The sequence below is a fragment of the Podarcis bocagei genome (genome assembly GCF_964188305.1).
Source record: "Podarcis bocagei genome assembly, chromosome: 2".
Taxonomy (NCBI): domain Eukaryota; kingdom Metazoa; phylum Chordata; class Lepidosauria; order Squamata; family Lacertidae; genus Podarcis; species Podarcis bocagei.
The window spans coordinates 45,827,611-45,847,404 of NC_138126.1; the positions used below are offsets into that span (position 1 = coordinate 45,827,611).

Genomic DNA, 19,794 nt, shown 5'->3' on the forward strand with positions numbered 1-19,794 from the left:
ACTGGCCCAGCTTATTCCCCACAAAGGAAGACAGCCTCCAGAAGCTTAAGTGATGCTTCACACAATGCTGCCAAGCATCATTGCAATCTCTGGTCTGGTCTAGTAGTGAGCTGAGTTGCCTCTTGTCATTGATTATACCCCACTTGAAATATTAAGATGGGTTTTGGTTTTTTTCTTGCAATAGGTTGTGGAGGGGAGGTCTGCAACCAATTTCAGCTTAGACTCACATGAATGAGTCTAGAATATGTTGCAATTTTTTTCAAACAGGGTTTTTGTTTTATTTTTTACATCTCTAAGCTGCAATTCAAATGCCTGTCCCATCCAGAGCAGTCATGGGTTTCTATTACAGCAAAATATGGGGAGAGCCATTTATATAAATTCCACTGCATGTGAGAGAGTGTGATCAATGAAAAGCTTCTTCCTCCTCTTTAGTATTGTGAGAAAGGTGGGATAAAAAGAGCCCAAAATTTATCTGCATCTGAGAGGCTCAGTTTTATTGCACTTGTTTCTCACTTATCATTTCTAGCACACCACAATACTTGACCGGACAGAGATATGCTAAGAAAGAGCTAAGGAGTCTCGCTTCCCTCCGTCTGAGTGTGGGACCATGTTAAACAGATCAATGTAGTGACATCATGAGGATCTGCAGCAGTGTATATTGGTATACTGACATTTAATGGAAAACTAAAACTCTTGCGATTCTGGGGTTTGCCAAGTTCCCAATGTCTGCATGAGTTGAAGAAACCACTGAATATAACAAAAAATGAATTATTCATATGTCAATATATCAGTGGATCCTTGTTAAGGTTTTGTAAAGAAACAGGGCGTCATACTAGCTTCCCATTGATGTGCTATTATATACTGACAATATAAGATTTGGATTTTATATTTATACATACTACTCCAGAGTGCAGATGCTTAGTAAGTGCATTTAACTGCAAGTGAACCTTCTTGCATTTCCAGAATGTATGTTCTCATTATATGATCATTGTGTTGCTTTTTGTCCATGACTAAAGACATTGTCATCTAGGAAGGAAGAGTTCCAGTCTAAAGCACATCACATGGCAAACTGGGGGACAGCAGAAAGGAAGGAAGTTTCAATATATTTTCCTATGCACATCAGCCCCCCCCCCTCTCTCTCTCTCTCACACACACACACACACACACACACACACAAGCCAAAGTATTTCAAAGCAGGAGCCCAGAATGAGGAGATCAAGGCCAAAGCCAAAGGGAGAGCTGGGAAGAAGATACAACTGAAACCGTAGAGAGTTGTAGGCAGACAGAGAGAGCTGCTGGTGGAAGCTCAGGGCCTGATCACCAGAGACATGAGCAGATTAGTATACAGAGACAGGGCTGTAAGAATTGAGTCTGTGTTGACTGCCTTCACTATTCATCAGCTCATACCAATGAAAACATTGCTCTGATACAAAAATTAAGATTCACCTTAACATACTTATCAAACAATATTTAAAACTATGCACATTTCTTCCTTGAAATGGAGAAAAATATGCAGGTGGCTCTGATTGAAATTCTTTATTTATGCCTTTTTGGCTGCTCCATCTATTAATCATCAGATCAGTTATTTCATATTCAAATGCTCACAAAAGTACAAGCAACGCTAATGACCTCAAGAAGGAAACTGCCTCCTCATTTCTATAAGGGAGCAGACGGGAGGGGCTAAGGGGTGTTATTGAAAATAGCAAAACCAAAACAATCAAAATCCCACCAAAAGCTGCACAGATTTTGAGTGGAATTCCCATGAAACAATGGGAGTATCAGGCAGGAGGGAAGAGTTAATTACTGCAGATTGCTTTGAGAGAAACCACCTTGCCTGTTGTTGAAATCAGCCCTGAGTGCTCACTGGAAGGACAGATCCTGAAGCTGAGGCTCCAATACTTTGGCCACCTCATGAGAAGAGAAGACTCCCTGGAAAAGACCCTGATGCTGGGAAAGATGGAGGGCACAAGGAGAAGGGGACGACAGAGGACGAGATGGTTGGACAGTGTTCTCGAAGCTACGGACGTAAGTTTGCCCAAGCTGCAGGAGGCAGTGGAAGACAGAAGTGCCTGGCGTGCTCAGGTCCATGGGGTCACGAAGAGTTGGACATGACTAAACGACTAAACAACAAAAAAAGATAAAGGGACCCCTGACAGTCAAGTCCAATCGTGAACGACTCTGGGGTTCCGATGCTCATCTCGCTTTACTGGCCGAGGGAGCCGATGTTTGTCCGCTTCGCAGACAGTTTTTTGGGGGTACCTATTTATCTACTTGCACTTTTTGGTGTGCTTTCGAACTGCTAGGTTGGCAGAAGCTGGGTCCAAGCAACGGGAGCTCACCCCGTCACAGGGATTCAAATCGCCGACCGTCTGATTGGCAAGCCCAAGAGGCTCAGTGGTTTAGACCACAATGCCACCTGCGTCCCTAAAATTTATTTTTTCTTATTTCTCACGTAGTCGGCTCAAATATAATTCCTGCCGATTTTCAGCTTCTGCTTTGATTAAATGGAGAGTTTCCTTGACTTTGTTTTCCTAGAAGAGCAGATCCGTGCTTGCAAGAGAAAGCACATTATCAATGCCCCAAAACCTTCTCTTTCACTTTCCCATAAAAACTGAGGCCTGCACCACTTGTTACCCAACAAGCTAAATGCAGTCCATTGCCCAGTTAATCTGCTGCTGCAGCCTGCCTTCGGCAGCAGGCTATGTTCTGGTTGATGGATCAAACAGTGTGTGGGTCTGGCTTATGTTCTAAAAGTGACAACCCTGTAGGAACAAGTGTGCTGTGATGGCGTTTATTGACCTGACTAAGGCTTTCAACACTGTAGATCGTAATGCCCTGTGGACTGTCCTTGGCTGCCCAGATAAATTTATAAACATCATTCGGCTCCTCCATGATAATATGACAGTAACAATCGCAGATAACAATGGCTCTCAAAGTGAACCATTCACAGTGGGCTCAGGTGTTAAACAGGGTTGTGTTATTGCCCCAACTCTATTCATTATTTTCATTGCCATGATCCTACACTTTGTCAAAGGGAAACTCCCCACCGGAGTAGAAATCATATATAGATCAGATGGAAAGCTCTTCAATCTGAGCAGGCTGAAAGCAAAGAGTAAGGCTACCGTAACTTCCGTTCCGTCACAGAGCTTCAGTATGCTGATGACAACGTAGTGTGCGCACGCTCAGACCATCCTAAATATCTTTGCAGAAGCTTACGAAAAACTTGGCCTATCACTCAACATCCAAAAAACCAAAGTGATGCACCAACAAGTACAAAATAACCCCTCTGCAGTGCCACAAATCCAACTCAATGGTGTAACATTGGAAAATGTTAACCACTTCTCCTACCTAGGCAGTTATCTTTCCACAAGGGCCAACACTGATGCAGAAATCCAGCATCGCCTGAGCTCTGCGAGTGCAGCTTTCTACCGATTGAAGTGCAGAGAGTTTGAGGACCGGGACATTCGCAGGGAAAGCAAAACGCTTGTTTACAAAGCTATTGTACTACCAACCTTACTATATGCTTGTGAAACATGGACCACTTATAAACGCCACCTCCAACTCCTCGAAAGATTCCATCAGCAGTGTCTCCAAAAAAATTTACACATCACTTGGGAAGACAGGCAAACTAATATTAGTGTATTGGATGAAGCAAAGATCACCAGTATTGAAGCAATGATTCTTCAACATCAACTTCGTTGGACTGGTCATGTTATGCGGATGCCTGATGATCGTCTTCCAAAGCAACTACTCTATTCTGAACTAAAAAATGGAAAGCGTAATGCTGGTGGTCAACAAAAGAAGTTTAAAGACTGTCTCAAGGCAAATCTAAAAAAATGTAGTATAAACACTGACAACTGGGAAACACTGGCCTGTGAGCGCTCCAGTTGGAGAACAGCCTTTACCAAAGGTGTCATGGGCTTTGAAGACACTCGAACTCAGGATGCAAGGTAGAAACGTGCTAAGAGGAAGGCATGCTTGGCAAATCCACACTGTGATCAACTCCCATCCAGAAACCAATGTCCCCACTGTGGAAGGACGTGTGGGTCCAGAATTGGCCTCCACAGTCACTTACGGACTCATTGTTAAAACTGTGTCTATGGAAGACAATCTTACTCGGCTACGAGTGATCGCGAAAGAAAAAAAGAAAGAAAGATGGAAACTATTGAACTAGGCTCCGGGAGATTTAAGTTCAAATTCCTGCTCAGTTCACTGCACATTTGAAAATTCCCTCCGTTTTTAGATAGATTTCGCTATATCCACCACGACTAGACTCACAATAAGAGCTAATTCACACACTATATTCTCTTAAGTAACCATCCTTTGGCTCCTGAGCTCATTCACCTAACAAGGGTATTACAGACCCTCTCAGTTTTACACTGCATGTGGCAGTTCTGTTTGCCACAGGTACACCAACATGACATGTAAAGCACATTTTCAAACATGCAGGAATATGCAGTGGGGAGATGCTGGCAAAGGAACTCATCTCAGGCACATGTTCATTGCCTGCATACAGATATGCATCTTCCCTTCATGTGCTAATGGTGTCTAGTGCAAAAACAAGTATACACACAGCATGTGCAACTTCTCTGTAAAGTGTGAATTGGACCTAATCCTAGGCTGAACACTCTGAAAGGATATTCATTTGTGTCTTTGGCACCACACTGTTCCAAATGGCCCATGATCAGATAAGGAATATTAAATATATTTTCTTAATATGCTGTTATTCTAAATATTGGCTTTCATTAGGAACAACTTTTCAAGGACTGGATTGCTAAAGGACGAAGAAGGGGAAGCACAGTGACAGACACCGTGGTGTATGTTTAATAACTGCACTGGTTCTGCAGCTGGTGTTTCTTTCAATATTCATTGGCCTGTGATACAGGAGACCTATCTAGCTACCATTTAAAAATTGATGGAGCAGAGCAGATGCAGAGTGGAGCTGGAACGCTGCCCCTGGCTCACACGCTTCCCTCACCTGTCTTGAGGCTCTTTGCTTAAGAAAATCTGCTGGGCTCTGACATTAACCCATCCCAACAATCACCTGGGAGGAGTGGTGTGGATCTGCCCTGAAGAAATGATTGGAAAATAATGACAAGGGAAGGTAGAGCCCAATGCAAAATCGAATAGGAAGAGAACACCTCTCTCTTGGACCCATGAGCAAAGAAGTCTGCTCCTGATGCCATCCATTCAAAACATCAGATAGTGTTTAAGGGGCAACAGGAGAAGGCCCATAGTCATTTTGGATGTAGGTTGAAAGAGTTTGCTATTAACAACCTCAGGACCATCCAGGAGCATTTACGAGATTTGTAAAATGCAGGGTTTGTGGAAAAGACTGCTGGTTGAGATGCAAGAATACAGGCAATGACTTGCTGCGGTCGGCAGCCAAGGATGCAAGGATACTGCCAGTGAGAGTGGAAGTAATGCAGGGTGCAGTGAGAAGTGGCAAAAATCTACATTAAACCTTCGGTCATAAGTAGTTTTAATTAATGAAACAGCTGCCATTTCTAGCACTCGGATTTTAAAATGATGCCAGCTCTCACAGAGCGAGACTGTTCTTAAGCTAAAACACAGAAATAGGACATCTACTGAGTTCTGAAACAAACAAATTCTCTCTACTATGCATCTAATTCCAAGGCAGGAGGCTGTTCCCCCCCAACGGTTTGATTATCTGACTCACAAAATAAGGCTGTGTAGAAGAAACATTTAAAGGCAAAGACCCACCTCTGGTTTCTAAGCTCTTACCATGTGTTGCCCACATACCCTCAAGCCCATCTCTGAAACCTTGATGGCTTCAATTTTCTTATTATTTTTTTAAAGGCAGAAGGGAAGGGGGGAAGATTATTGGGTTATTGAATTTTCCACCCAATAACAATTTATTTCCTTGCAAGGTCTGAGCACAGAATCGTAAAATATGCATAGACCTGTTTACAGAGTAAGATCCAAACTACTTTAGCACTGACTCCCTTATCAAATTATTTGCAACCTCCTTGGCACGGGCAAGGCACTTATCTTCCTCTGTCCGCTGAACTCCTCTAAGCTGCTCTGCAGCAGAAAATAATGACTATTTCTTTGCCACATGACACAGGAGTAATATTATGAGTTCAAGAAATTTAAAATACTAGTAGTCTACAGTAGAGGTAGGTTTGTTGAAACTACTTTTGTTTCTCCCCCAGAACCTCAATATCTACCAGCCAGGGCCAGATGCAAAAGACGTACATAAGAATGAAAGAACAGGGTGCCTCTGACACGTTGAATTTACTATTGGTAGCAGAATTGAACTGAGTTCAGTTTTTTTTCCACATAAAAGTCCACTTCTGCTTAATTTTAATTCAGCAACCAAATTTAGGTGGGAAAATTCCTTTTGTTGCTGCTACTGTTAAAAAACCAGGAGTCAGAAATCCATGTTGATGTACCGCATCTCACTCAGAGATCTAGCAGGAGGTCTTCCTTCTGCCCACCCTGATCTATAGAACTACATCTCATGATAGCCTCTGAGGGCTCATCATCCTACATCATCCTTTGCCAACCTGCTTCTCCTAGATGTTTTGGATGACCACTCCCATCAGCCCCAACAAACACGGCTAGGCCTGAGGAGAGTTGTCGTCGAAACATGTGGAAGGTACAAGGGTGGCAAAGGCTATCTTACATTATATTAGAATATAATATGTAAAGGGTGAAGTATGAAAAGGGGAAGTCTCTGAGTCATTCACATTTTCCCTCCCCTCCCCCAGGTCAAGTTCTGTATAACACCAAAGCTTGCCTCAGCAAAAACTCACAAAGACACTTGAACATGTTCCGAGAGAAATGCTCACCTCCTCAAGAGCAGTTTTGGATGGTTCTTGCTCTCCAAGTTCTTTTCGATCAAGTCTGAGAGAAGCTGCTTGAGCACCCCAGTGGCATACTCCATCTCGCCCTGTAGCGCTGTCATGATTAAAGAGGCCACGTTGCCCCGATCCCTCATGGAGAAGCTGCGCTGTGCCTCCAAAGTGCGAATGAAGGTCAACAGGAAGTGCTTTTTGTTCAAGAGCTGTCCAAAGAGGGTCAAAGACTTCTCCACGTTTGCCTGGACCTGAGGGAGGGAAAACTTCATTAGATTCAGGTCCAGAGGCTTATCTTAAGAGTTCCTTTGACTAGATATTTCAAAAGGCCATGCACAGGGACCTAAGGGTCATGAGTACTTAGCAAAACAGATAAAGCCTGCTGTCCCGACAGTCAGTGGACTTTAGCAGCAACCAGGAAAATTCACTTTCAAAGTGAGAACTGTCTTCTCTGTCCTCCCACATTCTAATTATTGAGAATTGCCGTTTGGGGGAGTTTCTTTCCAGCCATCACCATTTAGTGATGATTTAGAGGATAAAGCAATAACGTGCAAGTGCTTTCAAAAGTCTGTTGCATCCCATACATGTCTGTACATGTATCCATCCTGTACACCATACAACTGCTTTGACCAATAATCTCTTCACTCTGGATGCTTCCGAGGCAATGGGGTTTCCCCCATTCCACCTTGCCATTTAAAAGTCATTCTTTGGCCTTCTGCTCTCTGTGGATCTATTGTCAAACACGTACATATCAACTAATTTTTGACTGACTTGCCTCAAATATATATATGATACTTTATTTTTCTCCCTTTTACAGTGCTTGCAAAGCCTACTATATAAGATTCTCTTGAATCTGTAGCACAGGTGCATACATAGAGAGTATCTCCATGGGGGGATGAGTATATATAATACATACTCTTTTCCATCTTGTGCACACGAGTCTCATTTTCTGGTTTTATTAAAAGAAACATAGAATTCAGTTGGGCATCCTTTTTTTCCATAAGAAAAGTTGCCAAAATGCTGGGCTTGGCTGGAGAGTAACAGCCAAATTCTTCCTGGATAGATCTGAGTGTACCAAGCTGTCCCCACAGGAAATTCTGATCTTTTGCACTTTCTGCATATGGTCTTAAATGTTACCGTCTGTCCCTGAGATTAGTGATGCCATTTGAAGCATGCCTGGTTTTGTTTTGAGTGGCTTTAAAAAAAAAAATCAGGAAAGGGCATTTCCTCCTCTCCCACATATATTCTGCTCCTGCGGCTGCTGAGTTGTCCTCAGATTTTGCTGGTCTGAGCACCCCTACACCCCAAAGTGGATCTCAGTGCCTCCCTAGCCATAAAGCAGATAATTAATGATCAGGGCATCTGCTCTACAGAGATTGCTTAGGTGCTTTAGTGCCCCATACTCAGGAAACAAGTAACTCTCTTTCTCCATTAACAATAGCCTCTGTCTTGAATCTCCATCTACAGATTCCCCCCCCCCAAAGGAAGTCCAGGGCAAAACTAAAATGGACCCTTGTTTAAAGTCAGACTGTTAGCTTCTCTGGGCAGAGACTTTTCTTTTGCTTATGTCACTTTGTAAAGCAGGAGTTTGGAACCTGTGGTCCTATATATGTTGTTGGGCTAGGCTCCCATCATTCTTGCTCACTGGTCATGTTGCCTAGGGCTGCTGGGAGCTAAAGTCCAATGGTACCTGCAGGTTGCCTAATCCTCCTTTAAGGTCTTGTGTACTGGTGGTGGTATATAAATAATGATAAAAGGAGAAGAATCTGCATTGATGAGGTTACAGGAAGTATTCCTGCATTTGGGTAGTCTTGCATACTGCGCAGGGGGAGGGAAATGGGGAGAAGAAGAGCAAACAGAACGGTCAAGGCTGCAGGATATGTTTTAAGATCTTTTTTTTAAGTATGCACATATTGGAATTATCGGCTACAATCAATGGCTCTCACCAGCTGCTACTGAAGGTTGTCATTGAAAACTAAATGCTCACAGTTTGAAACATGGGTTTTTTCCTTGCTTCCTAATGTCTAGAAAAAAAACACATGTCAACACAAGCCCAGCAGGCAATAATTGGATAATCTGCAGGTCAATTCAGAAGGAGGAGGAATTTCAGGCACACAAGCCAGCCATATTTCTAGAGACACCCCCAGCACCAGATTTTACAGAAGTGAAGATTCAGAAGCCAAATGTATATTCCTAAAATCCCCTCATCTTCTGAATGTCCAAACTACCTCCCATAGCCTACCTCCAAATGACACTCAGACATATGTAACTAAAGCCCAACAGCTATGCCTGGTTATACTGTTTCTTCTCTCCACTTCACTCCATTCCAAGTTTTCCCACAAAGTGACTTCCTTCTCACCCCTCCAGAGTTCTTTATGTTTAAGAACAAAGAGATGGGAGAGAGGAGTAGCTGGTTGGGGGGGGGGGCAGGCACCAGTGTCTTTCAACCAGCACTGCCTTGGCTCTTCCTAGCCAGGATCTGAGTGTGCAGGGCTGCCTAATGCTCCATTCGTGGTAGATTTCACAGACGGTTTTGTGCAAGGCCACTGCCCTGTATTTTCAGTGATCAAAATAAAGCAAAGCCCTTCACTCTCCCAGAAGCCATGAAGGGAGGATCAGATGGCAGGTTCCTCCTATCTGGGCTGTGTGCTCAGCTTCTAAAGTCAGCGACACTTGATAAGCTCGGAAATTGGTCCTGTCCTACATAAGCGATCTTATCAGAATTGCATGCTGCAAATAGAGCAGGGTGGTGGTGGCTGCAGCAGCGGCAGCAGTAGTAGCAGCAGCAGCACAAAACATCTGTCACATAAATGATCTCAGCAGGCTTGGCTTACCATCTACAACTCGGAAAGCAATGAAGCAAAGCCCTCTTGCAAACTGACACCCTCTCCACCCCACCCCCTTACTCCGTTGCTCTTCTCCTTTTTGTGCAATCTTTAGCAAAAGCAAATGACCAAAAAAGAATTAAGCATTTAAACAAGGGTTTAAATTTGCACAAAAGCAGTGACAACCCCAAAGATAAGAAAAAGTGCTAATGACAGCCCTATGCTTGGCTCTGGATTTATTATTATTATTATTATTATTATTATTATTATTATTATTATCATCATCATCATCATCATCATCATCATCACATGGAGTGGGCGATCCCTCTTGTAATTTCATTTTACCAACTAAACATATATGGTTTCTCTGAAATTAAAATTACAGCTGGGAAAGCCTTGTATGTCCTCTGTTTAATTAGTTCTTTGAACTTATATACCTGATTATGCACTGCAGTTTCAAAGTTCTGCCAGATCTAGCCTATGGGGCAATGCTCCCATTTCCTTTTCCAAGAGGACTGCTCTAAAGTCATCCCAATTTATCCAGATGTAATAATAAAAAATTGTAAATAATGGGAATGCTACTCATCAGGATTACAGGGATTCTTGCATGGAGTAAGCACACCAAACTCCAATAATGAGGAAAGATGGATCTTCTTAAAATGGGTGCACTGTTCTCCAGAGTCTCCCATTTGCCAGTGTTTGGAAGGTTTGTGGTTCATTTGTTTTGTTTTCACCTTATCCTTGTACCAGTAATTTAAAGTCCCTGTCTCCTGGCTGCTGTGTGCCCCCTCTCTCACTCTCTTCCCCCTCGATCATTAAGGAGGTAATGACAGGCAGAGTGTGATCACAACAAAGCAACTGCCAAGAGCTTGAAACACAGATGGGCCAAAAAACCTCCAGCACATTCCAGAGAGGATAGAAGCAGAACTCTCAGATTCAGATGCTTAGATTTCAGGCTACCCTTGCACACGGAATCTGAAAATCCACAAAGGATACACGTTCTGGTACAAATTAAGATGGGGAAACAATACTTTTCCAAGGTAACCACTTGCTACTGACCAGCATTAATATATAGCAAAAACGTGAAATGGACCTACGAAACTGCCCATCACTCTGTTGCTATTCTCCCCCTCCACATCGCCAGCATGCACACACAACCAGAATCCACACGCCATGAAATTAACTGTGACTTACTTTTGTCACTTTTGCTTTCTTAAACTCATAAGGGGCTTTACACACAATCATTTTTACACAGATTGTGTACGCCTTGAACCTAACGGTGTCGCTTTTCAATTCACACAGTCCAACTAGGCATAACGGCAGGACTCTAAATTTGTGCCTCCCAAATCTGTCACCCAGGTAACTCACATTCTGTGCTCAAAAAAACCTGGCAACTTAATAAAAGTCATGAACATACCCCCCCCCCCAAAGCCAATATTTGCTGCAACATGCTTTAGTCTAAAAACAACAGCTGAGTTGGGGCAGATTTTTTTGGAATGGTAAGTGGTGATATATTAGCAGGTGATGCTTGGATAGATGAAAGTCAACTGGGATACATGAGTAGGAAAGCCTAACTGGAAACTAAGGGCAGTGGTGATAGCAGACTACAATCACTAGGACTCATTTGCAGATACTGTACTGGTTTTTACATTTCAAGTGGAATCCCTTTTTTTTTTTTCAAAGCAAAAATGAAGGGTATTATGAATTGACTTCACATATTTGATGTACATTCCACCAGAAATTATGAGTGGAGGACAGATTAAAGTGTAGCAAAACAGAAGGTTTTCCCCACCATGCCTAAGAGCATTTTAAAGAGCGTGGTGGTTTTTTAAACGCCACAGATTAACATTGGTTAGTGAGAAGGCTCCTATAAACACAGGATGAATTAATGGAAGTCCACCTTGACTAACTGAACAAAATTGTAGATAAAGCCTATTCGACTCCATTAATCCCTACTGAATGAGCAAGACAAAGGCCACAAACACCAGAAGCAACAGAGCAATGGAAATGTGTCCCAAAAGGTTTAATGAGAACTTTAATCTATAAGAACTGAATGAAGAGGCAATCCATATTTATTTCAGATACGTTGATTTTGTAAATGGTCTGCTATTTTCAATGTGAAATCCTCACAACAGAGGCCCTTCCTCTTTACTCAAAGCAACACCTTCCCTGTGCTGGAGAGCTAAAAGCATCCAACAGCTTTTGAAACTGGAGGACCACTGCGAGAAGACCTGATGGCAGGCCCACAACTGGGGTAAGACTAGATCACAGAAGCACAGGACTGTGCTCAGCTACAGTGAGCAACCTGTGCACTTGCACTGACAGGCGCTTGATTCTCTGTAATTAATAACTGCATCGTGTTCTGGAGCTGATTACTTTTCCCAAATATGTTACGAATCCTGCGTCAACATTAATTACTCTGTGAGGTCAGCAGTGAGGGGAAGGTAAAGCCACCCCTCACTTCTCCAATCAAAAACATCCTTGTTATACAGGAAAACGTAAAGCCAATTTTTGCACAATTGCTTGTACTAAATTAAGCGGACATTGTAAGGGCTGGCGAAGGGAGGGGGAGTCGGTATGAGGGGAAGGAAAGGGAGACGCCACACTGGGGGAAATGGAGCCAGGGAATCTGATGATGTCAGACAAGTCTCTTGGAAATGTGCGGCTGGTCATGCATCAAACAAGCCCAATTGAATAAACCAAGTGCTGCAGAAAATGACAGTAGCAGTGATATTAATATAAATATTGATATTAATGTCAGTGAGCATGGTAGCCACGCAGCAGTGACCCAAAAATCATTCTGACCAGCATGTGGAAATGTATGCCTAGCCAGCATGTTGGCCCTTTATTAAGGACTTGAGAGATCAGATCAAAGCCTATCTACTCCAGCATCCTGATTCTCCCCCAGTGCCCAGCCAGATACCTGTGGGAGGCCCACAAGCAGCATATAATGGCAACAGTCCTCTCCCACTATTATTCGGCAGCAACTGGCATTCAGAGGCATACTGCTTCTGATCTTGGAGGCAGCATAGAGCAACCACAACCAGCAGCCATCAACTGCCTTACCTCCTTGCCCCACAAATCTGCCTGGTATCCCCTTAACGCGATCTAAGTCGGTGGCCATCCAATCTTCTGATAGTATTTATTCACATCACATATGCTATCTTGAATCTCCCACTACCCAGCTGCTCAATATGGCCACAGGTTTCAGCATTATGAGATACTAGACCTTCATTGACCTTGAACGTTACAGAGATGGCAGCACCATTGTACATTTTCCTTCTACAGAGATAACACCTCAGAACTACAGCCATCTATCTCAGTTATAGTGGTAGCCCCCTCTGGTCCACGTGTGTGTTCTTAAATCACATCAAAGGGGAAGTACACAGCCACATGCAATCAATCAATATGTGAAGATCCAACCAAGTGTGCAGAGCATTGAAGATAAACACAAACTGTGCCTCTCAGAAAAAGTTCTCCATAAGACAGAGCAAAACAAACACCAGAGGCAACTGACCGGGTCATTGGCTCTCAAGAAGCTGAAGTTATTTCTGAGATATTTTGCACACACACAAAAATTTACCCACATGCAAAGCACAGGCTCATTCTGAGACCGCATAGGTAATAAAGACCAGCACAGTGAGCTTGCAAAGGAGATCCGAAGCAGCAGTGCAGTTCATGTCACAGAAGCAGAAGCACTGAAATGAAAATGGCACAAAGCAGCAACGCCCCGCTGTGCAGTACAGAACAGCCCAGTGCTGTACAGATATTTCCAAACAATTTGCCCAGTCTATTTTTCAGCGTGCCAAATGACAGCGATGTCATCAATTCAATCAAGAGACTTTCCCACACCCTGATAGATTTTGCTGTCAGGAAAATGTCTCTGCTCTTATTTGCTTTTATTCGGTTTCATTCTGCTCCTACTCATTGAAAAATCCTATCTACTCGGATCTGCCTCTAGCAACAACTTTGCTGCCTATCTTCAATGCTTAGCCATATTACATACGGCTCACTCTACTCTTGCCCCATTTAACCTATCCATAACAACCTAAAGAACAACAGCAACACCGTCTTTCTCTTACTTGCTGTCAAGCAACATCTTTCTGCAACTGCAACGCTCAACTGCAATGCACAATACTTCAGTTATTCTCAGGGCAACTAAAGGAAAAATGAGCAGAACTGATGTCTCCTGGCTCTGGAATTTAGTGATAGAGGACCAGCAGCAATAGTAGGAATGAAGCAGTGTAGCTGGTTCAGTTATGGTTGCTGGAGAGGAATGCTCTAATCTTGCTGCAGCCATTCGCTTGCTAGGTGGCCTTGGTCAGGCTTAATTCCCGTTTTGTAAAACTGGGATGACAGTGACTTACTTTGTAAGGTTGCTGTGAGAATGAATGAAATGAGAATTTCAAACTTGTTCTTTTGTTCAGCGTGCTATAAGAAATGGCAACAACTGGGGAAAACTCAATAGAATTTTATTTTTATTCCTGGATCTCCCAGTCAGTCTGACTCCCTAATGTGCATCGCACCCATGAAACAATGTTTCCCCATTATTCTCTTTAAACCTAGCTCCTAGCAGTTTGGAAATCCCCCCCACTCTGAAAAAAGGGTCCTATGAGCCAGCATTTGGGGAACTATCTCAGGTAAGTCTCCCTCACATTTTTAGTGGTTGTTCACTTTATAGTCAAATAAAAATACACCATGAACAGTTAACGATGGACACAACATCACAGTTATCCTGCCGAAAAACTCTCTAAGACACACTTGAGGTCAAAACAAACAACCGCCTAAGCTTATATAAGCAGCAGAATCTTCAATGTGCCCTCTCTCTAAAGAGAATCAAATCCTGTGGGTGGTGGGAAGTGGTGAAGCTGTCTTGCTTTAAGGTCATCAGTCTAGCCTGAGCCACCAATAAACCCAGACCCCAGACACTTCAGTTCCTTGTGAAAGCAGGAGAGAAGACTGAGAGAAACTGCAGCAGCAGGAATCCCTCCTCCCCACAGGCATAAACTCACAAAGCTCAGGAAGGCAAATGTAAGCCAAGCTCAAATGTTATCCAAGCAGACACACATACACACATTACCACACCTCCATTTCCTTCAGCACAGGGTGGTCTTCTATTCCCGGGAAGAGGACCCTCATGGCATAGGTGCGATAATCCAAGAAGGGGATGCCGGCTCCGTCCAAGTCATTGGTCAGCTCATGGATGTCTGTCTGCAGCTCGGCAAAAGCTGGGAAAGAAAGATCAGATTAAACAAGAAGCCTACATGCATCAGCTCCCAACTGGCCAGGGAATAGCCTGCAGGCCTAATCTTGGCCAATACAGTCTAGTGTCAAAAGGCCATGGCTAGTTAAAACAATATCCCCAACTTTATTTAAGGAAAAGAAAATTAAACAAACATTACATCAGAAGCTTCTTGCCCCACTAAAGAGACAGAAGAAAAAATGCAGCACAAAGATACAATGGCTTCCTCCAAAGTTATGAAGCGACAGCAGAGAAGATAACCAAGACCCAATTTACAGAGAAGAAACCAGAAGGGATCGCTCTTGTGCCCTCTAGTCCAGTTCCATGATACTGAAGCATAGGTGGCAGGCAGGTACAAGGCCTGAAGGCTGGTGTTTCGGCATAAGACTGCCTTTGTGGCTGCACACATAAAAAGAGATGGAGAATGGCAAAACACCGGCAGATTTTTTATTTTTTAAAAAAAGGAAGCCTTGGGCTAGAGGAAACAGTTCTATGTCACAGAAATGTCCTCACTGTGTTCTGATTTCACATCTCACAAGTCCTATAGAAGTTGGCTTTGCTGGGAGGAGCATGCCAGAGGAGAAATGGCATCCTGCGCCTTTAATGGCACCTACAAGAGGAAGCAGGTTGTTTGTGCATAGGTTCCAGTGCTGTACAAGTGAGAGTTTATAGGGGGGGATGTGGGGGGGGGAGAGAAATCAAATTAATGGCACTTTAAAAAGGAAGCTAGAAGCGGCAGAGGGCTGTAGGCTGATCAGTTTGATGAGAAAAAACAAACTGTCAGCTTGAAAGGCACACTATCTTATCTGTAACTAGTGGGACTAGAAAAGAGAAAAGGCAGAGAAGATATTGCAGCTTTTAATTAAAAGCAGATCCTTTTATCTGCCAGCTGTGGAAGACAAGGCGAAATCTCCTCCACATGCTCCCCCTCCCTCTACAATCCTCTCTGTCACTATTTCTATCTACAGGGCTATTCCCCCCCCCTTTCTCTTTTTTTATTATCTCATTTTAGGTGCCTGCTTCTGTCGCAGCCTCTGGGCCAACTTGGAGTTGGCAGGGTCACAGCCCCAGGCACTGGCTTGTGGCGATAATGGGCAATTAGGTTTTATCAGCAGGATCAGAAGCAGCATTCTGTCCAATTTCTCAGCATCTGTCTGTCACGTAATGAGAGACCCACAGCCTTTTGCAGGCAGGCGTCTCTCTGCCTTTAAAACTTTTCCTCTTGAAACCTTGCTAACTTCCTTCAAACTGCGCCAAATAAAAATCTACCACCTCCAATAAAACTGCTTCACTTGACCCCTCTGTCTCTCCCCAAAAGGACAACCCATGAATAAGGAACCAGTTTTGCAGAAGCACCAGAGATGGAGGCACAGCCTTAGCGTCAGAGTGAGCCATGGACACAGTAAGCGGAGCATAAAACCTATTGTGCTTCAATCAAACCACAGCCAACTTGCTCAGATAGGGTTCCTTCCCATACGCAAATATACTGCTTAGATGGGGGAGCGGCAAAAAGGTTGGCCAGTACTGGCCAAATCTGACCTTCACTCCAAAGGACAGTGGCATCCAAGCACACTAACCTGCGATATTACGACGACAACCCAGAGGAGGGCATTAATGATGGTGAAATCAATAGTGGTCAGATTCTAGTTCTATTATTGTTATTACCTACGTTCTGTCCTTCTGTTCCTCCAAGGAGTTTGGGGTGATAAACAAAGTTTTCCCCACACCCCTTTTGCAATCTTGCAAGTTCACCAGAGAGGCAATAACTGACCCAAAGTCACTCGGTGAGTTATATGGCTAAGCAAGATCTCTTGCTTAGCCATATAACGTGTGCCTTCCTGATCCTAATTTAGCACATCCATACACCACACTGGCTAAAGAAATCTATGTGCCAGGTTTTCGTATTTTGGGCAGGGAAGGCAGCACGAACAAAGCACTGGTAAGTGGGCAATTTTCTCCAACATCTTGCAAACATAGCAAGGATTTTTGTGATTGTTGGTTAATGATACCACTTCGTAGGTAATTAGGATACTTTATGAGCAGGGCAGGTCCCGTCTCATTAAAGCTTAGAGATGAAACTAATTGCTTAGTACGCATTCTCAGGCAAGGTTCAACCAAGTGGGAGGCTGCTGGCAGGAAGGGAACTTCTACAACAGTGCTCCACATAAGGGTGAAGTCAACCCAAGTCGCAATCATATGGAGCTGCCCAATTGTATGTTGGTTGTTATTTCACAGTTAATTCCTCCAAAAAGCTTAGAGAGGCTTACGTGGTTCCCAGGTGGCCTCCTATCCAGGCATCTGACAGAGCCAAACCTCTGCAGCTTCAAGCAACAGGAAATGGACCATGTGCCTTCAAAGCCATTTTCTGAAAGTCTCCAACAGAGGCTTACTATTGTACAGAATGTTCAACATGGAGGTTTCAATCTATGCATTGCTTTATTGCCAGTGCCAGCTGGGACTATATGGTGCTGGCAAGGAGATGCTCCATCCAACTGGATTGTTCCACATAGTAACAGCTTGCAAATATAACATTGCCATAAGGGAGTGGGTTTTGGTGAGCCTCCCAATCATCTAGATTACAGAAATGAATTGGATGGGATCCCACTAGCGGAGGAATATAATGGGACAGTCAAACTACCTGTGAAACCAGTGGGTCTCTTTCTTCAAACTCAGATGTGCCAATCATACATTATGTGGTGGGAGAGGGTTGTTTTGTTTTGTTTCAGAGCAAAAGGAGTACACCAATGGGGGGTATTGGCACCCACTTCCACCTCTCTCCCACAGTCTGCCTCCCACCCAGCTGCTTTTCTCCTTTGCCAAGTTCAGATACTGGAAGTGAGCTCAGTTGAAAGAAAAACCCATGTGGGGAGAGACTAGGAGGAAGGAAGTAGAGGGTACGGGGAAAGTTCATCTCCACCTGTGGAATTATGAACCCATTTTCCTAATTGCCCAAAATGGTGGCAAAGCTTGTTGCATTTCATGGTAAGATTCCCCCCCCCTTTTTTCCCCTTAAACCAGTGTTTCTCCAGCTTGGGTCTCCATCTGTTGTTGGACTACAATTCCCATCATCCCTAGCTAGCCAGACTAGTGATCAGGAATTGTGGGAGCTGTAGTCCAGCAACAGATGGAGACCCAGGTTTGAGAAACACTGCTTTAAACGATGACATTGCTGCTATCGTTGTTTAAAAATGTATATGGAGTAAATGAAGGACTTTAGAAACTGGTGCGGCCCCAAAAATCAGGAAAAAACTCTCTCTCAAGGGGTGGGATTCAATGGGAAGTAACAGATTGATAAGTAGCAGAGCCGTGAAAAAGAAAAGCAAAAAGCCCCGGGCCCATCATTCACACCTTCCTTGCACTCTAAGGCCACGCGGGATTCCAAGTTGTCCATCTGCAGCTGTAGACGTTTGAGGGTGCGGTCAGCATCTCGGGATTTCCGCTTGTATGCAATGAGGACGATGATGATGATGAGTAAGAGAAGACCCCCGCCCCCACCAATTCCAATAATGGCTGGCAGGGTCAACAAGTTGTCTGAATAGATCTGCAGCATCCCTGGGGAGAATTCAAAGCCCCCAGCCTTGATCTGAGAGAAAGAGAGAATATATATATTAGCATTTGAGCTCACACCTTCCTGCCAAAAAGGACTTTTATATTCCCATCCACTTGCTAGAGATGGGGAATTGCTTTCCAACATCAATAATAATGAAATAAGCGACTTGGGTAGTTTCTGAAATTGGGTATTTTGGGATTCCTCCTTTTTGGGAGTGTGATGAAGGTGAAAGAACTGAGCAGTGGGTTATTGACATAGTAATTATTAAGGGAATGGCAAAGATCCCAAGGCACTGTTGGCTGTTGGGTGTAACAGGATGAAAAATGTCAGGGGGGGACATTCTTATTTTCTGAATTTTCTGTCCTTCTTATTTTCTGAATTTATATCCCTTCCATCCTCCCAAAGGTGCCCATTGACCACGCCGTGAAAAGCTGCCAAGGAAGCAGTTCCCTCAAGCTGCAAGATCCAATTCCTACACAGGGGCTCAGAGGGCACATGGCCTGTGCAAGCTCTCAACAGCGTTACAGCAAATGGCAATTCAAACTGCTTTTCAATAAATTAATTTTAAAACATGCACCATTCAGAACCAAGGCAAACAGTATGCCTCTCATATTCAGGTATCAGAACGCAAGTATAAAATGTCAAATGAGAAGAGATTCTTAGACGTGGTTCTCTGCCAGTATATACAGAGAATCCAGCATAGATGAGGTCTTCCAGGAACGGGCAGGAAGGGGAATGTTTTGCCCATTGCCTGCTACCCCTGAAAATGGTTTAATAGCAAGCTGTTTGCGTTGAGAATGTTACCAAGGCGTTAAGTATTTCAAGCTGGTGCCCACTGCTACCACCTTGTAATCATGAGGTAAGCGAATAGCTGCCAACTTCTGAGCTGCAGAAATTTTAATATTAATAAGAAAGAGACAATTGCCACATTGGGTAGTTCACCGATTGTTGAACAAGCAACAGAGCGGGGGGGGGGGGCTCTGCCACTCAGTACACTCATGGTAATGGTTACTCCTGCCTAGCTACCCACATCCCAACCATCTTCTAGGTAGCACTGACTGCAGCCATGAGGGAAGCAAATGCCTAAGTGGAGAAGGACAATGGCCAAGCAGTGCAGGGTTAAGTCTCACATTGCCTGTTCAAAGCATTGCAAAGGGATTTGATGGGATGCAGGAACAGGCTGGTATGTTGCTGAGCAGGCAGCAAGTTTGATGTCTCATTCACAAAGCGTTGTAATAACAGATGGGATGCAAAGTGCATTCCCTGATGGATGAGGTGCCTGGAGTAAGAAACATTTTGGGTCCCTTTCAAACACCCAAGGCCACACTGAGCCCCCGAGTGAGTCAGAATTGCTGT

General features: G+C 43.8%; 1 protein-coding gene across 4 annotated transcripts in view; it reads right to left on the bottom strand.

Moving 5' to 3' along the window:
• PLXNA1 (plexin A1) overlaps positions 1 to 19,794 on the bottom strand; it is a 300,048-nt gene that overhangs the window by 33,577 nt on the left and 246,677 nt on the right. For all 4 annotated transcript variants that reach the window (XM_081183934.1, XM_081183932.1, XM_081183935.1 and 1 more), the window contains exons 20-22: positions 18,237 to 18,471; positions 14,732 to 14,874; positions 6,816 to 7,072 (exon numbers count right to left, since the gene is read on the bottom strand). In XM_081183934.1, the coding sequence (XP_081040060.1) occupies positions 6,816 to 7,072; positions 14,732 to 14,874; positions 18,237 to 18,471 (635 nt within the window). The remainder of the gene's footprint in view (positions 1 to 6,815; positions 7,073 to 14,731; positions 14,875 to 18,236; positions 18,472 to 19,794) is intronic.